This window comes from Haliotis asinina, chromosome 7, assembly GCF_037392515.1.
Source record: "Haliotis asinina isolate JCU_RB_2024 chromosome 7, JCU_Hal_asi_v2, whole genome shotgun sequence".
NCBI classification, from domain to species: Eukaryota; Metazoa; Mollusca; class Gastropoda; order Lepetellida; family Haliotidae; genus Haliotis; species Haliotis asinina.
In genome coordinates this window covers 40,506,520-40,528,630 of record NC_090286.1, presented here as the reverse complement: position 1 = coordinate 40,528,630, position 22,111 = coordinate 40,506,520, and the positions used below count along the sequence as shown (strand labels likewise).

At 38.3% G+C, this 22,111-nt stretch overlaps 1 protein-coding gene across 1 annotated transcript in view; it reads right to left on the bottom strand.

Moving 5' to 3' along the window:
- Positions 1–4,783: 4,783 nt before the first annotated feature.
- LOC137290748 (jouberin-like) overlaps positions 4,784–22,111 on the bottom strand; it is a 32,214-nt gene continuing 14,886 nt past the window's right edge. The window contains exons 15-33 of the mRNA XM_067821865.1: positions 21,543–21,597; positions 21,052–21,167; positions 19,482–19,650; positions 18,665–18,806; positions 17,798–17,850; positions 17,540–17,634; positions 17,126–17,259; positions 16,505–16,645; positions 15,770–15,869; positions 15,213–15,333; positions 14,502–14,630; positions 13,702–13,831; positions 11,721–11,794; positions 11,156–11,218; positions 10,319–10,481; positions 9,996–10,066; positions 9,647–9,732; positions 8,951–9,074; positions 4,784–8,449 (exon numbers count right to left, since the gene is read on the bottom strand). Coding sequence (XP_067677966.1) covers positions 8,975–9,074; positions 9,647–9,732; positions 9,996–10,066; positions 10,319–10,481; positions 11,156–11,218; positions 11,721–11,794; positions 13,702–13,831; positions 14,502–14,630; positions 15,213–15,333; positions 15,770–15,869; positions 16,505–16,645; positions 17,126–17,259; positions 17,540–17,634; positions 17,798–17,850; positions 18,665–18,806; positions 19,482–19,650; positions 21,052–21,167; positions 21,543–21,597 — 1,942 coding nt within the window. The 3' untranslated portion in view covers positions 4,784–8,449; positions 8,951–8,974. The remainder of the gene's footprint in view (positions 8,450–8,950; positions 9,075–9,646; positions 9,733–9,995; positions 10,067–10,318; positions 10,482–11,155; positions 11,219–11,720; positions 11,795–13,701; positions 13,832–14,501; positions 14,631–15,212; positions 15,334–15,769; positions 15,870–16,504; positions 16,646–17,125; positions 17,260–17,539; positions 17,635–17,797; positions 17,851–18,664; positions 18,807–19,481; positions 19,651–21,051; positions 21,168–21,542; positions 21,598–22,111) is intronic.

The window sequence follows — 22,111 nt, the reverse complement described above, 5'->3', positions numbered from 1 at the left end:
ATAGGGGGATCTCATTAATGAGTGCCCTTGGGAACGTTTTTATTGCTGTTCTAAATAATAGACTTACTAAACTGGGTCAATATGAGAGATAAGATACCGGAAATTCAAGCAGGTTTTAGAAATAAATATTCAACTGTAGATCACATTTTTACGTTATATGCAGTAGTCAAAAAATGTTTATCACGTCGTAAATACAAATTATATGTTGCTTTTATTGATTTTAAAAAGGCCTTTGATACAGTCGATCGTCATAAATTATGGTATTGTTTGAAAAGGGCTGGGCTACAAGGGAAAATGTTTAATGTATTAAAATCAATGTATTCAAATATTAAATCATGTGTACGTTGTGACTTTGGCATTATTGACTTTTTCGATTGCCTGTCCGGCTTACGTCAGGGATGCATATTGAGTGCTCTTCTATTCTCGTTGTTCATTAGCGAATTATATCATGAAATTTCAAGCAACGGTAAGCATGGTGTACAGATGTATCCCGACATCCTAGAAATCCTTATAATCCTTTATGCTGATGATGTTATTTTACTTTCTGATACAGTTATTGGCCTACAAAATCAGTTGAATGTATTAAATAAATACACTGAAGAATGGAATTTATCTGTAAATTTAGATAAGACGGAAATTATTGTTTTCACAAAGGGAGGCCCTTTGACTTTTAAAGAGAGATGGTACTTAAAAGGACAGCGAATTAATGTAGTTAATGGCTATATATATCTTGGCGTAATGTTTAATGCAACACTAAATATGGACAAATGCGTTTCTGACTTGGCACTGCGAGGGAAACGATCTCTACTTAATATGATGTCGATTTCGCATAAACGTGGAGTTATTACACCTGTTATGTTTTTCAAATTATTTGACACCCAAACACAGCCAATGGTATTGTATGGATCCGAAGTGTGGGGTTGCCAAAGATTTGAATGCATAGAAAGAATCCACCTACTGGCATGTAAAAAGTTTCTTTGTGTTGGATTAGCAACTCCAAATAACATGATATATGGAGAATGTGGAAGATACCCACTTTATATAAATTCGCAAATAAAATGTCTAAGATACTGGTTTAGTTTCATCCATATGCCAGAACATCGGCTTCCGAAAATAGCCTATAACATGCTTATTCATCTAGATAGCATCGGCCAGGTTACATGGGTTTTGCATGTAAGGACACTGCTATTTTCGCATGGTTATGGGTTTGTTTGGCTTAATCAATCTGTTGGCGATCTATACCTATTTCTAAATGATTTCCGTAAAGTAGCAATAAATATGTTCTACCAAGGATGGCAATCTAACTTAGAAAACAGTTCACGTTATGATCTGTACAAAACGTTTAAAACTGTATTAGAGCCAGAAAAATATCTATCTGTTTTAACAAATAGTAACCTAAGAAATATATATATCAAATATAGACTTGGCTTGTCAAAACTAACGATTAATTATGGACGGAACATATCATTTGAAAGAAAGCAAAGAATGTGTCTATTATGTAACTCTGCTATAGAAGACGAAATACATTTTACTTTTGAATGTCCTTATTATGCTGAATTACGAACTAAATATATACCAGAGCGCTTCCTATCTAAGACGAGTAAAATAGGGTTTGTTTCTATTTTATCCTCAAATGACGTCGATGTAATATTTAGATTATCTCTCTTTGTAAAACATGGAATGGACTTAAGAAATAACTTGTTAAATGGATTGTCACATTTACCTCACTAAGTTCTCCGGATTACCACCAACTGTTAAACGAATGTTATATGTTTTTGTGATTTCCTCTGAGGCTACAAACTTCGAACATTGTACTTGTGTAAATCTGTATATGGGCCGATGGCCTTTGATACAATAAAACTCACTTGACTTGACTTGACAACATAAACACTGGCGGTGTTTAATAGCCTGATAATATTCACAACTCTTCCAAACAGCTGGCGTCAATGTTTACAAAATCATTAGATCTAACTTGCACAGGGGCTTGAATGGCCGAAAATAATACGCCCTGGGTCACACAAAAGTGCACTGATATCCATATACAAATACAGAAAATATGTATATATGTTTACTATATGGATATCAGCGTACACTTGTAGGAAGCAGGGTGTATTATTTTCGGTAATACCAGCCCGTGTTAACGTTTACGGGCGACGCTTAATTTGTTTACGCTTACAATAAACCTACTACGACGTATTTGTTTACTTATTTAGATTGTTTTATTTTCGATTTTATTGTAGAACCTTGAGTGATTATATGATTGAAAATAATGCTTGTAACCGCACACCAAAAATATATTTTATTCAATTCCATAGAGGTGTTCTCGTTTTACATGTGAAAACCTCTGAATGAAAATCAAAAATGGAGTGAGGGATGAAAGTAGTACCGGTAAGGTCAAAGTTCACGTATTAGTCAATCAAATCTCTCGAAGGTGTTATGATACATGTGTCATGACACATGTGTCATAACACCTTGTTACGGAACCCCTTTATGCTGTACCACGTGGGCATTAAAACGTACGTATTTTGAATTCCGTTCATTTGGCTTTTGTGCACGTTTCGGAACTTCTGAAAATGGATATGCCTTCCTTTCATGGCAACAGCAACTCTCTTCCTTGCCGAATCTCAATATTACAAGCACAGAATGAGTACAATAGTCGGAAACCGGCATTATTTCGCGGAGGGTGAGTGAATGAGTTTACTTTTACGCCGCACTCAGCAATAGTCCAGCTATATGGAGGTGGTCTGTAATAATCGAGCCTGGACCAGACAATCCAGTGATCAACAACATCAGCATCGAACCCGATGACATGTGTCAACCAAGTCAGCGAGCCTGACCACCGGATCCCGTTAGTCGTCTCTTACAACAAGCTTAGTCGCCTTTTATGGCAAGCATGGGTTGCTGAAGGCCTATTCTACCCCGGGACCTTCACGGGTCCTTCGCGGAGGGACAAGTAACAGCATGTCGTAAATGATGGTGATGGGGATAATTAATAATTAATTTCATCAAATATCAAATGATAGAGCTGTTACTTTTCTTGGACGAAGCGTTTAACTCGGTGTTAGGTTAGTCTGATGTAGAACAATCGGCACAGCATACGTGTATTTTTTCCCAACTAGTGCAGAAATGTTAAGCAATGTTGAAGAGATTATACAACTGTGTCACATTCTACGTGGGTGAAACACACCTGTGGGGGGATTAAATGCGGCACGGGTTTATTTTAATCTACTCGTCTCACTTAAGCCCACACTGTCTGTTTCATGCGTCCAGAAACATATCCGTTTGTGACAATATTTTACAGAAAGGTAATTGTCTGATGTATTCTGAAATTTGCCACTTCCAGTTGTTATAAACAGGACCCTCACCTTATCTCATTGTAGTACAGTAAATCACGTTCTATGGATAGTCAACTTGCTTACTGCAATGAATGCGACGTTACGGCGTATGTACGAACACAGCGTATGTACGAACATGACTTATGTGCTAACACGGCGTATGTACGAAAACGGCGTATGTACTAACTCGGCGTATGTACGAACATGGCGTACGTACTAACGTGGCGTACGTACGAACACGACGTACGTTCGAACACGGCATATGTACGAACACGGCGTATGTACTAACATGGCGTATGGCGGCGGTCTGTAAATAATCGAGTCTGGACCAGACAGTCCAGTGATCAACAACATGAGCTTCGATCTGCGCAAATGGAATAGATAGGCTTTGACGCGATTTTATATTGTTGAAAGGTTAATGTTGCCGATGGAATACTGCTAAATTATAGGATATTAAACGAGCTTGGTGATTGGAATGTCAACCACTTCACTCCAGGAAAATGTACGCTGCGTAGAGACCATGTATTTGACACGATTCATATGTACGAACACGGCGTATGCACTAACACCTATATCAAGCAAATGAAACAGGATATGGTTTACCACATCTTTACAACTTCTAAAATGTCTTTCAAAGAATTCATTTTTGTAAGTCATTTTTGTAAATCGACTCCATCGTGGGACTCCATACTCTTGTAATTTATGTATTTGAAAATATAATTTTTAAACAGCCATTTCCAGCGGTGGAAACGATAACCACGACCAACACATAACATACGCCTCACATTTATAAATGTTTTAAAATGTTTTGCTTTGATTTGTAAGTAGCTCTATATCACATCGCCGCTTTCCCTCCTGATTTAATATACGAATGTTTCAATCAGCTGAAGCATTTAAAGTTTTTCACTCATATTTTTATCACATAATAGTCCACATCACTATTTGACATTTAAGGAATGCTTTCATATTTGCAAAATATAGAATACATGATAACATATTAATAACTATAACCGTAACACACTGACAGATTTAACTAATCGGACCCCAAATGTCATATTGATTTAAGCTGCGCTTTCGATTTATGGTTGGGCGTAACATCCACAAGCCTGATTAATATACTTCATTGCGTGACGCGTAACAGCCTCCTCAAAGGCTTTGATTGTTCCCCAAATTAACTGGCACTGGTTTAAAAGAACAAACTTGATTGTATATTGGCCTCAAATATCCTATATCGTAGGGACGGCAATTGTTTATCAACGATCACATGTGATTGGCTCAAGTTTAAATGACATTAATGAAAGCTATATGCACCTTTGTCAGTTTCAATGCTGTTGTGTTGGATTACGTCATAGTCGAAGTCAATATTCAATGTCACTCGAACCAAACACGCCCAAGTGTAAATGACTATTCTTGAACTCTTTCCACTCGCATCTTGGACAAACAACACATTTTAGCGTACAAGAATACTATTTATTAAACAACCATATTTGTACAAAATAAGAGTACAGTTTTGCTGACAAATATAAAACAGATCTTCCTAAGACTATTCTCATGCCATATGAATGATATACATGTGATATGAAATGTGACCACACAAAATCTTCATCCTTGAAATCCAGATCAACGGAAAGTACAAAGGACGGGATGATAATGCAGTAGAACAGTGAAAACAGTAATAGAACAGTAACTTCTGAAGGCAATGTTTGTGGACGGCCTGTTATTTTTATCACAAATGTTTGTCATAAATGTCAACACTGGCTGACTCCAAGCAGGGCTGGATGCTGAAGTTTACCAATCACTTCCACATACATCATGTTCTAAACAATTACGAAGGAGTGACTTCACAACACTTTCAGCAATATTCCTGCAGTATCAAGGTGGTGGACACAGCAGGTTTCATGCATTGTACTAATAGAAAGCACTGAACCTGAGACTTTGGTATGACCTGTAAAAGCTTTTTGCCAAACGGCCACACCCCAGCCTGTTATATCAGTATAAACTACTAGGCACTTCAAACAGGCAAAAATGTAAAGAGTCTTTCAATATGGACACGTTTCTTTGAATACATAAACAAACATATAAAAATAACAATCAATGATATGATGTATGATGTACTCACATCTAACTTCCAATTAGTTGTTGTGTAAGTAAGTTCATCCATTTGTATCAGTGAGCGAGTGAGTTTATGTCTTTCTTAGCAATACATTTGTATCTCAGGAGAACTATTTTATCAAAGAACATATACTTTACTGTAAGTATTAAAGGAGAATTTCTGCAATTACACAGGATGAGAGGTTAGAAGCATGTGTGAAATATTAAAACAAACACACTACTGCCTGTATATGAAATGGACTGACATCAGATTTATTCTGTATTGGAAGGCTTTGTTGTTTCAATCATAATGTATGTTTGTAGTATATCTTGCACAACCAGGATGAAACCTGTCATTTCAACAATCAGCCTGAACAATCCCATTTTCACCAAAGTGTATTTTCTCTTTCTCGTTTAGTTTTAGCTACAGATGGAAAGAAAGTCAATGTCCTAATCCCAAACTGCAAACAACTGAAGATTGCTTAAAGTACAAAGTTGACAGTGTATCAAAGACAACTATAAAAACAGATGAAACTTTGTTTGACAGAAGTTAATTGTTAGTGTTCTCATTACAAGTCTCCTACATTACATAGCAGTTAAAACAATTACCACATATTGTAATATTTATACCCATATTTTTTATTTTATTAATTTAACTGAAGTAGCTTCGTCTGTTGTCGATACACACACAAAATAAAATGACAAGGGAAACAAAAACACAAGAATCTATTTAAGGCACATTTTACTTTCATATTTTTTCCCCCAAATGGATTAAAGTATAAAAAATAATGAATTAAGGATCATGAGAATAGAAAATCTGTCATGCTGTTTTCTAGTCCATATATGACATCACATTTAACTTGATGAACAACACTTTGAAACATCATAAATCAGATTTGTTTTGCCAGATGAGATGAAAGTCAACAAAAGCAATAACATATCGCCAGTATCTTGTGATCAAAGCCAGGTTTAATCCATTATATTGACTGAGATAATCTTACCATCTGACATACCATTAATCTATTCTATTTAGCTGAACGCCACATCAAAACACCTGTGTTCCCTATGGTAAAATGTCACTCATGACTGATTCCTATGCTGGTGACACGCACCAAGTCACCCTGTCGTGATATCATAACAAATAATGCCATCTAGCTCAACCTGTCTACAAGCTTACTTCTGGCATGCAATAAATCAAAACCAAGATTTTCATCCAGACCATCACACATTAAATTCTTCATCGCTAATATTGATACATTCTGAAACAGTTAAATCACAACTCAGTTTTCAATTTACATTGGGATATATGGCCAAATAATAAACAAAGTTATGATTCATATGTCTTAAATGCATAGTGCAACATACAGCCAAGGGTATGGTTGTACATAGAACAGAAATAAAATTTGCACTGATCCATGGACTGGCTTGATGATAATGTAGTGCATGAACATTTACTGCAGTAGAATTTGGCACATTATAAATTAACATTTTTATTGTGCTGACAAATGAAGCATAATACTCAGAGGGTGAAGTATATTCACAGGATTCTGGGTCTGTTCCACAAACCGATCATGGCACTAAGATGATCATTGCTCCCATACTTTAACATAGGTTTACGACAACTGTAGTGCTACAATCGTTATGAGGAACAAGCCCTGATCCAGAGTGTTACCGGACTTCAGACTGTTTTAGAACTTATATGTGTCCATAGATATTTAATTCTACTGTCTGTTTTAGATACACTTGGTTGGTTCTTTGTTGCATTACAGTTCCACCTGTGGCGACACCGACAGTGTTAAAAGTTTCACTGTTCGAACAAGCATAGACTTCAGAGATGTGGTATAAATTCCAAACTACCGTAAGTGATTGAGCAAGTTTAGTTTTACACTGTAGTTTAGTTATACAATATTCTAGCTATATGGCACTGGTCTGAAAATAAACGAGTCTGGACCAGACAATTCAGTGATAAAAAAAATATGAGCATCGATCTATGCTATTAGGATATGATGATTTGTCAACAAAGTCAGTGTGCTTGACCACCTGAACCTGCTAGCTGACTCTTATGACAAGCATGGGTTGCTGAAGACGAATTCTATCGCACCATTTTAGTTATTGACACATTCTTGTGTTCATCCATGCTTCTACCCATATTCTTACAGCCTGCTAAAGCTTAGATGGATTGTGTTGCTCACTGTAAGCATGTCCAGCAGGTGCCTCTGGCTGTGTTGTAGTACATGGTTATCACTGGGTGGTGAGGAGCTGAATTATGCTCAGTATTATGCTCGGTGTTTCACTTAAATAAATAATGAGAATATGTGCTATGCCCTTGTTTCACCAAAATATAATTATGAAAAAATCAGAAGGTTTCAAACTGTATCACCAGCAGTTCTCTGGTAAATACTTTTCCCAATGCAACATTTTCCAAAATGGTACCAAAGTTTATCTTCATGTTTGGACTGAATAACCTTCCATACTGTCTGACTTTTTTAACAGTCTGGATGAAAGTCAGGAATAAATTTATTGTCACCCTGATACGTTATGTACAGCATAAAAACATTCAACTATCTACACATGTACAATAATAAAAACAGAGATATATACACAACCATTTAGGTATTATCACAGATAAATAATAACATAGAACCAACAAAGTTGTGTGGAAGATCTTATGGCAGCATGCCCTGAAAACAGGCAACATCTGAAAACTAATGCTTGCTTCAATAAATGGTACGGAACTGATACTGTGCTTGTTGGTGATCCAGTAACATGCTTCAGGATCATCAGTTTCCAGCAGAGAGTGAGTATGGTGTTATGCCACTTTTATAAATCTTCCTGCAAGTTCACAGTGGAGGGACACAACAAATGGGCTCATTTTCCAGTAGTAGGTAAGTAAAGTTATAGTATAAGTTGGGATGCCACTTGCAACAGTATTCCAGTCAGTGTCAGCTTAATGTTGTCTGAAAGTTACCGTTGATGCAGGACATTGACACATTTTGGTGAAACCCATGAGTATGAGAATGGCACTGAAACAGTCATGGTGAACCAAGATAAGATCCTACAATCAGGTTTCTGGCATTCCTGATGAAGTGAGTATGGTATTACACCACTTTTGAAAATATTCCTGCAATATCACCGCTGGGGACACCAGAAATAGGCATCACATACTGTACCTACATGGGGAATCGAACCCTGGTCGTGAAGCGTGAAAGTTTTAGCCACTTGCTATGCCACCCCCATCACACAATATTATAACTTTTATAAGCAAACATCCCTTCGAGCAGCTAAGAATAGTTTGCAGCCTAATATAAAAAAATTTGATGCCTTAGAACATCAAACTTCACATTTAAGTTCAGATAATGTTATCACACTTAAACTGTATGACAAATGAATATTTGCTCCAAATCACAGAACTTTGAAACAAGTGGTTGGTTTCTCAATACTTGATGGAATGCTGTCCTGCACATCTTCTGTAATGTTAAGACAATATTATGTCTAATAGACTGAAGAACCACCTATACACCTACTCCAGTGTTTTGTGTCATGCAGTATTAAGCCACAGATTCATCCATGTGGACTCTCCGTCTTGCTTTCCGTGGTTTCGAATCGGACCCTGTGTCAGAATCTCCAGTCATGCTGCTTCGTAATTTGCTGTAATGGATTAAAGAACAAAATAAACTTGCAGCAGAATGAGGATTCATCGGACCCTGTGTCAGAATCTCCAGTCATGCTGCTTCGTAATTTGCTGTAATGGATTAAAGAACAAAATAAACTTGCAGCAGAATGAGGATTCATTATGTGACTTTTATAAAGAATAATGATCAGATCTGTAGAACAATAGCACACATGAGTAAAATGTTTTTAAGAATACTATACTGTTGCTATCAATTTAAACCAAATATTTAGAATAATATAATATGTTGAGAACTCTCATCTCCATTTTTCTTCCTCATCTACTACAAACTTTGAGGGATTTAGAAACATACTTTTGATTGGAATTAACTTTGTTTTTTCTAGAACTTATCAGCCAGACTTTTTGGTACAAAATTCCATAAAAATGTTTTGGACCAAACACGGTTTTGGGAAATTTCAAATATTTATGAAATGGAGAGAATAATCAGGATTAGACAATTAATGAAGACAGGTTAAAAATTACATGTATTTATGGCATGATGGCCATTTGGCAAATATTTCAGTGAGATTGCTGTAGGTTGAAGAATTACCTTTGCTTTGGTGTGTTTTCAGTATCAGAATCATCTGTGGCTGAGAAGAACCTCAGGTCGCCGTCTCTTGTCTTCACTGCTGTGACCTTGAAAGATAATTGACAGTAGGAGTGAGTCATGTGTGATACTAAAATGAACCCAGAAACACTAAAAAGTTCCACAACAATATAAAAGACCGTTTTTATCACATCACAACACAAACTAGTGACATCTACTCTTTCACATTTAATTTTCACTTAAAGAAATTAAAATTTCTGGGTATGCCTGTCGAAATTGCGTAGTATATGCTAACAAACGTCCATGAAATGTAAAAATAATTTCTTAGAATGCCATTTATGAAAAATGGTACCTCTTTTTTCTTTCCATTTCTCTCCTTCCTTCCACCAGTTACCTCCTCCAGCTCCTCACCTTCGTATGCATCTGAAGCGACACAAACAGAGGTGTCAAAGTCATCATGATGATGAAAGTTTATCATCTGTGCAAGAACAACATGTAAGCATCAGATAGCTTTGCTACGATGTACCTGAATATGTTTGTAAGTCACTGTCAGCCAAAAATCTGCTGTATCACACTCTTTAAATACATTTTGTTTCACAGAAGAACAAATGCTTGTAAGCATGATCAGCAAGTCTTACAGTTGTGTGCACGGAGAATTAGCAAAGTGCCACCCACCTTCTGAGATGACATAGTTGGCAGGGAAGTATCCTTGGGAGCCATCAGGTAGCTCACCCATCCACCAGTTTTCACTGTCTTTGTACAGCACCACGATCATGTCGCCCTTGTAGATGGTCAACTCGTCTGAGCGCTGGGCGCGGTAGTCATACATCGCCACTACCTGAAACATAGTGAATGAGATTGGTTCAAACATTGTCTTGGAGGATATTTAGTAATTCATGCCTGTGTCTGAAAAGCTAAAATTCATGGATATCATGAAGCTGACAAAACATACAAAGACAATAAAGGCAACCAGTTTCAAATCCAAATCGGTAGTTTCTGTTTACCAAAGGGAAGCAACTCTGCAGGGCATGTGTCCTTGCTGGAAATATAGCATGCTGATTATCATCCTAACTGCTGGATCCGACACCTTATCCATGATTCGGCACATGCTGTGTGCTCCCAGGTTATTGGCTGGCTGCACAAGTCTTGAAAAGAAGTGTGAGTGAAAAAATGAGTGGTTTTACCAGGCTTTTTAGCAACATTCCAGCAATATCACTGCAGGGGACACCATGAATGGGCTCCACACACAGTACCCATGTAGGGAATTGAACCTGGTTCTTCAGCATGATGAGCCAACACTTAAACCACTAGGCTACCCCATCACCCTTTCTTGAAGGAAGAAGGAGCATACAAACAGCTGAGGTTTACACTGATGCTCTGAATCAGAGCTACACAGGCAAATCGGACTATATCTAATAATCACTGAGACAATACCCTGTTATTCCATAGATATTACCAAGTACAGTAACTTCAGACCAACAACACACATTCACAAAGTCTGGCCAGACTCACCCTGTGCTGTAGACTCATCTTGCCTGGAGCTGACTGGAAGGTGAAGGAGGCCTTGCCCTGGGACTGGAACACACAACACAAGGGGATAAACAACAACCAGTGTGAGTCATGACAGAAGTGGGAGTTAACAAACCGCCAAAACTTCACAGCAACATGTTAAGCCTCCTCTACAACTTACTACATGCTACTGGTGCTGCTTATCAATGGTAGATAGGTGAATTATCTGAACCTACTTATATGCGGATACAGGTTGCCATGCTGGCAGCAATTGTCAGTATATCTCCCAAAGTCTGAATTAAATATTTCTGAATTCATTTTAATACAGTTGTAACTAAGTTTAAGATTTTACAGGGTTAACTTGTGTGCCTCTGACAACACTCAAAATGAAGAGGAAGTGTTTTCAATGCAAAGATTTAAACTGGATGTGGTGTTGAAATAACTCAAAACAAATCATGCTATCCCAATCTGACATGGTTATTAAAGTATATTCCTTAACCCCTGAACATTTTACTGAACACAGACTACCATGTTATGTTTACAGTGCGATACACAGTGGTACACTTACAGCGTTGAGAGAGAGTTGATGAGGCCGTCCATAGAAGGTGGGGCTGGAACTCCTGCTGCCTCCCCTCTGGCCAACTGTAACATGAGTTAGTGAGTGAACTAGGTTTCATTCCACTTTCGAACACTGTTTCTGTTTTATCATAGTGTGTCAGATAACAACACAGAAAATCCAAACATTGCACACCATAAACATCTACAGCAAGTGAAACTAAGGATAAGGTGTTCATAAACAAATGATCAGGACCTGTTCTACAATATGATTACCATGTTAGGAAAGTCTGCATACAAGTATGGAGCTATGATCACATTATGATATGATCACTTCTTTGCACAATGTCCAGGACATCTTGAATAGTTTGGAGTCTTTGAATGGCATTTAGAAGTGATGTACATAAAGACACGAGTTTTTTTATGGATGACAACTTCTTTATTGTGAAGAGTCACGACGTTTCGAAGTATATTCTTACTTCTTCATCAGGTGAGTGAAACAATGGAGTACAATGAGCTATTTATGTACATGTAGGAACAACAAAAGTATGACAAAGGATATCAGTAGTTAATGGGTGCATGGACAGGAGTAGAAGCCAGGAGGGTTGTTTACCCAGGCATGATTGGTAAGACAAACAATAGGAAGCCAGATGGGACAAGTGAAGCCAGGGAGTGTTAATCCAGGCGTGGCTGATGTGGTAACAGTGGTGGCATGTAACAAGTAGTAAGAGACAAGTGGGAGTGGGCCTATCTGTTGTCACCCATAAAAAACTTGTGTCTTTTGAAATTGTTTAGCTCTGTCTTAGTTTGTATCATCTGAGCTTAATTGAATCTCAAAGGTTGTGCACTCAAGCAACACTGACGTTTCATGTTAACTGTTGGAGAATCTGATTCTGCTTATTTAAAACTTTGCTCTCTCTTAAGTTGTTGACAATTCAGTCGTGATCATTAACTCGTTAATAATTCATGAAAATCCTAGTTCTCGGTTGTATATATTTCAGTGTGGCGTTTGTATGGTGAATGTGAATGAGTATGGTTTTACAACACTTCATCATGGCAGGGTACACCAGAAAAAGCTCCATACATTGTGAAGAATCAATCCTGAACCTTCCCAAGATGATTGCAAACTTTGACTTCATGAGTACATCTCTTCTAAACCTTTTTTAATCTAACACTAATAGTAGGAACAACAATTGTAATTAGTAACAGGTTTCACATCAAACTTCTTGTACGCTTGTAGATAGCAACTGATATAATTAAAAGTGGAACAACCAGTGCAGACTGTGTGGTTCAGACTGTGTGGTTCAGACTCCACAACCATCAAGCAGCATTAAAATTCAAATAATCTCCTTTTTGCACAATGTCCTACTTTTTTCCACTGTTTTAGCTCTGCGAAGGAGAAAAGCCCTAGGTGAAACTTATCTCCAAAATTTATTGCTTTGGTGAAACTTATACAGGATAAATAACAAACAAAACAACCCAAAAGTCACTGGTTTGGTTCATTCAAACCACACATTTGTCCCTTGTTAGGATAATCTTTCTTTGAATGATAGAAAACCATTTCATCATATGATGGAGGGTGTTATTGGTTGTAAACTTGGTATCCAAATCAGACAACAACGCCAAGTAGATCAATACACGAACTACTTTCACAAAACTCCATACAGGCAAATCCTAAAACATTGATATTTTATTGATGATGTCATGGCCTGCAGGAGGCTTTCATGAACAACCTTCATCTTGGTGTACCGCAAAATATTCTTATGTGAAACCTTTATTCTCCGCATACTAATTCACCTACCATTTGCTTTTTTAAGAGTAATTTTAAGAATGACATTACATGATGAAAAGATAATTAACCTTGTGCATTTCTACATCAGTATATCACATATTAGGAATAAATAATATGCATTCATAATATGTGATATTAATGATACCGAAACACATTCAGTTATTTCTCTCTGTTCCAGGCAGTACGTCATGGTTCTACTCACTCTCAGAGAATGTAGGCCTCCATCCATCAGTTTGTCTGAGGTAGAGATTCTGGTTGGAGTACTGCTGGTGCTGCATCATGGTCGACATCGACTGCGGCGCATGCGGTGAGAATGTGCTTGGTAGTACTGACTGTTGGAGAGAGGAGTGTGACAACATCAAGATAAGTCAATGTTTCATGAATGGATATAACCTAGAGATGGTTACAAACTGCCTTATACCTGTGAAGATTGTTGTTAGAATTGGTATTCAGCAACCAATGCTTGCTGTAAGAGGCAACTAATGGGTGGACAGACTCGCTGACTTGGCTAACACATGTCATCATATCCCAATTACATAAAACAACATTCATGCTGTTGATCACTGGATTGTCTGATCAAGACTCAATAATTTACAGACAACCCTAAAATAATTGGAATATCATTGACCACACTGCTAAACCATGAACAAAATACAAAGTGATTCAATTTTCAAAATCTTGATTATGGAAGAGTCTTTGAATGTAACTGCTGTTTTCTTTACGTCAGAACGCTGGAACCGAATATTATAATGACACTACAGTCCAAATGTGCCCAGAAATCGCCATCAGATGATTAGCAACTCTTTTATCCAAATGTCAAATTTATTTCTCAACATTACCTGATCATTGATAAATGACATGGTTCATTGTCATGTATTCCTCATGTCATAAGATCTTGAAAACAAACATAAACCATTTTGGCAACATTATGCAGTTGATTCTGTGACAGTCAATAAGATATGACAAATCTTCACTTTACAGTAAGAGACGAGATCCACTCACAGCTCTTGGTGTAAGGCCATAGCTCTGTTCAAACATTGATCCCATCCCTGATGGAGGAAGACCCTGTGAGGCTGCAAATGGGTGGGACTCCGGCATTTGGAATAGTGGTCCCTGGGCTGCCATCTGAAGCTGGAACACGTCCAATGTTAAAGCATTCACATGAAATTACCTTAAAAGAGTTAGAAAAAGTCTGCTTTGAAAAGTCACGGGATGATTGTGAAGTCAGTGTTGAACATTTACAAACCTATGCACGTATGAGTGAGTGATTGAGTTGAGTTTCATGCTGCTTTTGGCAATATATCAGAAATATCACAACAACGGACACCAGAAGAGGGCTTCACACATTGTAACAATGGGAAGAATCGAACCTGGGTCTTTGGTGTGATGAGTGAACTCTATAACCACCTACCTACATGTGTATGAAGTAATGAAGTGATTATAACCATGTTTTCTTGACAACTGGTTATATTGTTTGTTTGTTCTTTAACTCCACACTCAGCAGTACTTTAGTCACATGGGGGCAGTGAGTTTATAATCGAGTCAGACCAGATAATAGAGCAGTGATAAAAGCCAATGTATGCTACTGGGATACGAAGACGTGTCAAATAAGTCAGTGAGCGTGACCACCAGATGACAGATGTAAAGAGGTTAAAGATGTGAACAAGTAATACAGGATGAGTTATTCTGGAAACTGCTCAAATAGGTACTCACTGTGGCATTGTCCAGCTTCCTCATAACCCGATTGTACCGTGATTTCTCTTGCGCTTCAAACTCTCCTCTCGAGAACACCTGTGACCTGGCAGAGTTCAGCTGGTCATCAGTCTGAACAGGACTGTAAGGATACAGGTCACATAAGTCAGTAATAATTAGGTCAGTACTTTCAGTCAGTGAGTTTAGTTTCAGCTCCACTCTGCAATATTCCAGCTATATGGTGGCAGTCTGTTTCTAATCGATTCTGTACCAGACAATACAGCGGCATAAGCATCAATCTAGGGAATTGGGATATGACATGTATCATCCATGTCAGCAATCCTTAATATAGTCCCGAGTATAAACTAGGTGAGCTCAGATTATACCTGGGGTATAGTCTGGGCTAGCCCAGTTTAACCACAGGTATTGTCTGGGACAGGGGTATACTCTGTCATGTTACACTGGATCTTCATGGCTTCATTACTTTCAAGTGGGATGAATTTCATTACCTGACTAACATTACAATTAAAACGGTCAAATACAGAGCCCTGCTGACTTAAACATAGGTCTGTCCTCACCTCTTCCTCCCTGTCGTCCGAGACGTATTGATCTCTTCGACATCGGTAGTGTCATCTGGTTCCTTGCTGGGGAAAGACAGCCCCATCCCTACGTGAGCCACTGTGGAAGATACAGCCTCAAACATTTCATGGTGGGTTGCATAATTTGTTAATATGTAATTGTATAAATGATAAGTATCCATCACATAACATAGAGTGAGAGATAAAGTCATAATGGTATTTTGCGGTTTTCAGCAATATTCCTGTCACACTGGAAGACACCAGAAGTTGTGTTTCACCCACTGTATCCATTGGGGAAGCAAACCCATGAACTTCGGTGGGACAAGTAAGTGCTTTAACCCCTAGGTTACCTCACTGTCCCTGAAATACCAATAAAAGAGTGGAGGGATAGCCCAATGGTAAATGAGTCAAATCATCATGCCGAAGACCCAAGTGTGATACCCAACATGGCTACAGTGAGTGAAGCCGATTTCTGGTGTCTCCTGCTGCGATTTCACTGGAATATTGCTAAAAGCAGTGTAAAATTATACTCACTCACTCTCTGACTGATACACCATCAGTCAGTGAGTATATCACTCTTGACTACAAATACATATTAACTGTTTCAAGCATATCACCCCCAAGCCTCTTGGATCATTAGCTACAGGACTCCAGAAACATAAAAAGTCCCACAACTTCTTCAGTTCAAGAAGGAACATGAACTAATTTCCATATGTAGCACAGCCGAAAACTCACCCTGTGGGTCGTAGTTGTAGACTAGCACTGGTTGGTTGTCCCCCAGGGAGCAGATAGCGATGATGTGATCACGGGGATGGTAGTCCAGGTCCGTGACTGGTCTCTGGTAGTTGAGTTCAGAGTACCGAGCAACTTGGTCTCCTGGAATATGGATGTGCTCAAGTATAAAAACAGTGTCCTGTCGGAAGTCTCTGTGGCAAGATGCCGCATGATTGGGACTGTATTGCCATATGTATTACAGTAGTGGGTCTGTATTGTGATAGGAACGGTATGGCTGAGATATTGCCGATGTGACATTAAATACTAACTCACACATGCACTCACTCTGCACTGTGATGTTTACTGCAAAATACTGTTGAAGCTTGGACAGCAGAGGGAAAATTATTGCAACATATTTCCACAACATTTTCATCAAAACCTGTTGTCAGCCATTATTATAGCTTCAAGACTTTCCTCATGAATCAAGCCAATTTGTCCTTAGCATGCCCAATTGTTGTGCTTTATGTGAGCTACACTGAAAGGATCGGAGCAGATTAAAATATGTATGAGCTCAATGTATGGAACACTGAAGAATCTGATCAGCACAATGATATACGAAGTGACACAGGTAAGACACATTACCCGTCTCAGTGTTCCACACATATGCCGTATTGTCTTCACTTCCAGCAAACACAAATGTCCCGCACGGTGAGATAGCACTACGGATCTTTTCACGGAAGTTTAAGGCACCAATATAATTCTGCATAATTCGTTGTCTGAAATACAAGAAACATATTATTGAAATTTGAACATGACGCTTGTACAAGAAATATTGTTGTAGTTCTTGATGTGATATGTTGGAAGTGAGTGAACTGATTAACATGTTTTAGTGATGCTTCATCAGTAACATGGCACAGGAGGCACCAGGAACAGGCTTCACATATTGTACACATGGGAGAATCGAACTGCGGACTTGGGCTTGACAAGCAAACGTTCTAACCACATGGCCACCCTATTGCTCCAGCAGAAAAGAAACAACATCATTTTCCAACTCACACTCTGAGGTCCAGCATGCGGAGGATGTTGTCTCGACAGTGGAGTAGCAGTCGACGCCCACTTGGGTGCATCCTAATACTGTTGATGGGGACATTCTACAATGTGGAAACATACATATAAAATCTGTAGTAAGATTTTTAAAAAGGAACAAATGTTTTGGTAAAAGATGTTAATGGCAAAACCAACATGTTTTCATTCAACTCATGTCACTGAGAGTTCTCCAATTGGTTTACTTTCCAAGGGAGGCAACTGGTTTACCTTCAATTCTGGATCCCGGATTTCGAGGAATATTGTCCATTCTCGAATAAATGCTGAAATATAAAAACAACACTGACAGAAGAGTAGCAAGAGAGACAATTCCATATTTGGTAAAAATTACACTATTGTCAATGACAATATAGTAACATTCGGTTACATTCACAGAGGGCAAGCTGGCTAAAGCACCAGGCTACTGATCCAGCGAGGTTGAGGTGTTGGGATCGAGCCCACTTGTGACTGGATGCAGAAATCTTGGAGACAACTTTGTGTGTAGATTAGTTTTGTCTTGTCACAACCCTAGTGTACAGTACACAACCCTTTGCATAGAAAAGAACCCATGAATCCGTTGGTATATGACCAGATGGTGGCCACATGAATACGTGCAAACACCTAGTTGCAGATACAGCAACGTGCAATAAACTTGGATAAAGTATTGTGACCATGTGTCCCAGTCCCCCCAGCTGTGAATGTATACCTTGATAGGATGAGACAGCTATAAATTGTATATTCTCCAGGGAGTTGAGACTGATAATATGATGGGCCGTTAATACTGACATCCAATGATCGAGGGAAACATATGTCAGCGCCATGAGCAAGCACTAGTTGCCTAGATATGTGCGCTTCATAAATATCCTATAAGAAATAATAATAATAACATTCACTCATATGTCATACAGATTACATAAATAACAAACTCACTCACTCTCTATGTCTTTCCCTCTCTATTCAAGAGAATATTCCCAAATGAAGACCATATATAATATTCTTACAATATAAACTGGTACCCCTTGATATGAGTAAGGCACAAAACAAATGAAAGATAACATTTATGGTCTTTACTAAGTAACGTCTATCAAAGAAAGATACCTCGGCGAGATTCTTGCTCTGTGACGTAGACATTCCAGATGAAGACAGCACCAGTACTGTCAGCAGAATACATCTTCTGTCCTTCCTCGTCAAAACAAATGCTGTTGATGTGACCGTGATGGTTCTCAATCTCTTGCATCAACTGTGGGATACACAAACACAGACAATGGTAAGTACTAATATATAGGATGTAACAAAGTTATGCCACTTTTACGCTAGTTTTATGCCACTTTTAGCGATATTTCAGCAATATCCCCACCGGGGACACCAGAAATGGGCTTCAAACATTGTACCCATGTGGGGAATCGAACCCAGGTCATCATCATGACAAGCAAACACTTTACCCATCAGGCTACCCCACTGCCCTAAATGTTCTTAAAACCATGTCAAGTATCCATGACATACATACATACACATATTTTCAAGCAGTACTATTCACATAATCAAATGCCAAGGAGAGGGGTATGTAACACAAATACTCAGCATCAAAGTAGTGTCACTGATGGCATCTTAACACTGAAAAAAGGACAGTACGGAGACCCTTTCTGTGGCATTATATAAACTGATGACAGTTTTTTGTGTGTTACAAACCCTTGTGGCATCAACACTAATGCATTTATTTTTAGTTTGTTACTTTAGAAACTAGTACAAAGTCCACCTAGTATAACATTCTAACATTATAAGCATAAGTATGTCAGTTCACTTTTCTCCTAAACTTTGTCATGAAATCCACCATTCCTGCCTACCAAACCCTAACACTGTCACTTGGATTGAATGTACTGGTATTTCACTGAATGATATATTGGTCAGTACTGACCTGTCCATGTGGTTCATCTCCGCTGACATCCCACACCCGCAGCACCTGGTCATAGCCACCTGTTACGACGATGTTGTCGACACGGGGGTGGAACTGGGCAGTGTACACAAAGGCAGGATGAGGCAGAAGCTTATCAGAGGACCCACCAAAGTTCTTCAGGTCCCAGACTCTGGAGAATCAATGGCACATTACACAGTTAGATACAACAGGCTAATTAAACCTGTTTAGGAGGTTCAGAATACAGTTTGATGTTATGCACTTTCAAACAATTTTGAGCACAGTAATATCATGGCAAGGTGTTGTAAGTATGAGATTTGCATCTTCTTATCAGGTTAGGGAATCCAGTTCGATGATGTGACAAGCAAACATATGAACTACTTGGCTATTTCTCTCACTGACTCACACTCATCAGATTCACTTAGTGACAAAACAGTGAACCCCCCAATTAACATTGCCTTCAAATATAAGACTGCTCATCTAAATAAATTCAGCGGAATATACTGTAATATAGCAGTATATGGAAATGGGAAAGGGACTCGAATAACAGATAAATATCTCACTGACATATACAGCACAATACCACAATATCCTCTCATGAAGTGAATGAAAACAAATGACAAGTTGACATGATGGGAGTCTGTAGCATATAGCTCCACTGAAGTCCTTTAACTGAATAAATATCATCAGGGAGTTTTGCAGGTATTCTACAAGAAATCCGAAAGATTTCTTACAGAACTGTCCACAGTTCACACATTTTCTGTGGAATAGCCCTTGATTTTGAAATATTTTACTTGTTTCGAAGACTGAAATAACACTGTCTTGCTACTACTGAATATGATGAAAAATATCACATTATATTGTGTGCCAGTGCCTGGTTTCGAACCTTCAACCCTTTGCTTACTAGCTTGGTGGTTTTATCCACTAGGCTACAAAGGATCACTGTGAAGGATGAGATTCTTTGTTGGTATGAACCTTGTGTTCATCACAGGATGGGCAGTGCCAGCAGGACACGGGTAATGTGTGCATGGTGCACTCAAGGCAAGGTATCAGCTGCCAGTCACATCCCAGTAAATACTAAACATTAAAATTACATCTATAGTTTATCTTCATGGTTCATAAGTTGGATAAAACTGTCTCATTTGTTGGTTTGAAAAAGTAAGCCTCAGGAAATCAGGTCAGGACTATGGGCCTCCCAAACTTCCCACTGCCTCAGGCTTACATTTTTCAAACAAAACCTTGAGAGTTAGTTTTGATCTTTCACAAATATGTAATTCTTCCTCAAGACTGTCCCTATCAGCCATTACGTTCTTCACTGTAAGGAGTAATATTCCAAAGACTGATGAAAGTTTGGCTCAGGTCACGTGGGACTGTTTTGGCAGGAAAAGGGAAAGGGAGGCTACACGGGGTGAATGATTTTAAGATCATTTCAGGAAATTTCAAGGATTCAAATTTCCACAAAACTTTTTGGAAGGAGAAGGGAGATAAGCCAAAAAGAATGAGTCAGGATAAGGAAAAATAATTTCCCCTCATGCTGGAAGTGACAGATGATATGCCACAAGTCTGTCTCTACCTGGCTGTTCCATCAGAAGCAGCTGACAATAGGTGAGTGTCCTTCTTGGACCAGCACAGGTCATAGATGATGCCAAAATGACCAGAGAACTCCCCTCTCAGGGTCCCTGAGGGAATCTAAAGAACACAGTCACCAGGAATTACATCATGTATACAGTAAGGTAGGCTTGTTTACTAGAGAATTACTGTTTAATCAAAAGAGACATTAATAAAGAAGATGAATGAATGTTAATTTTCTCAGAAAACTGTTCTAAAGAAGTACAAAGAAAAGGATTTAAAAAATCATAATTCAATCAAACACCACTTAGAGACTTTAATATTACTCATTTTGAAAATGTAAGTAAGGCTTGTTCTGGAAAGCTGGTAAATTGGTCTTTACCACAAAAATACATTTAACTCCACACTGAACTGTTATAGACGACCTTGTAATGGTTGAAGCATGAGTTCCTGTTTGTTCTAAACCTGTTTGTAGTTGTGATGGCCATCACTCACCTCATACACATATATAGGGTAACCCTCCTTGTCCTGACATGCACAAGCAAGATTCCTGGAACAGATCAACATCAACAGTGGCCATATTCATACTCATAAAGGCAATATTATGCAATAACACTGAAAGATGTGAATTGAGAGGATTCAAAACACTGAACTAACAGGAAAAAACAAGTCTCAGAGTAACTGATATAGAGTTCCTGTGCATGTTATGGTAAGGGAAATACACAATCTTATGAACTCATTGTAGTGTGTGTTTTTCTTCGTAATGATCTGTTGAAGACATTTGAATGTTATTACCATGTAAACTTCATATTGTAAAATTTCATACGAGAAAGCATGATACACTTAAGGTTAAAACTTGAACAATATTGTAGTCATATCACAGCATTTAAGCTTCATTTGGGAGAAAATCCATCTTTGATACATACCACTTTGGTAAAACCCACAATCTTGGGTTTGGTGCATGCAAAACCAAGAAACATAAATGAGAGAAAACCTAGGATTCAAACCCAGATTTTCAGTATCAGGCACATCTTTCAGTATCAACACTATGCACAGCCATTTTG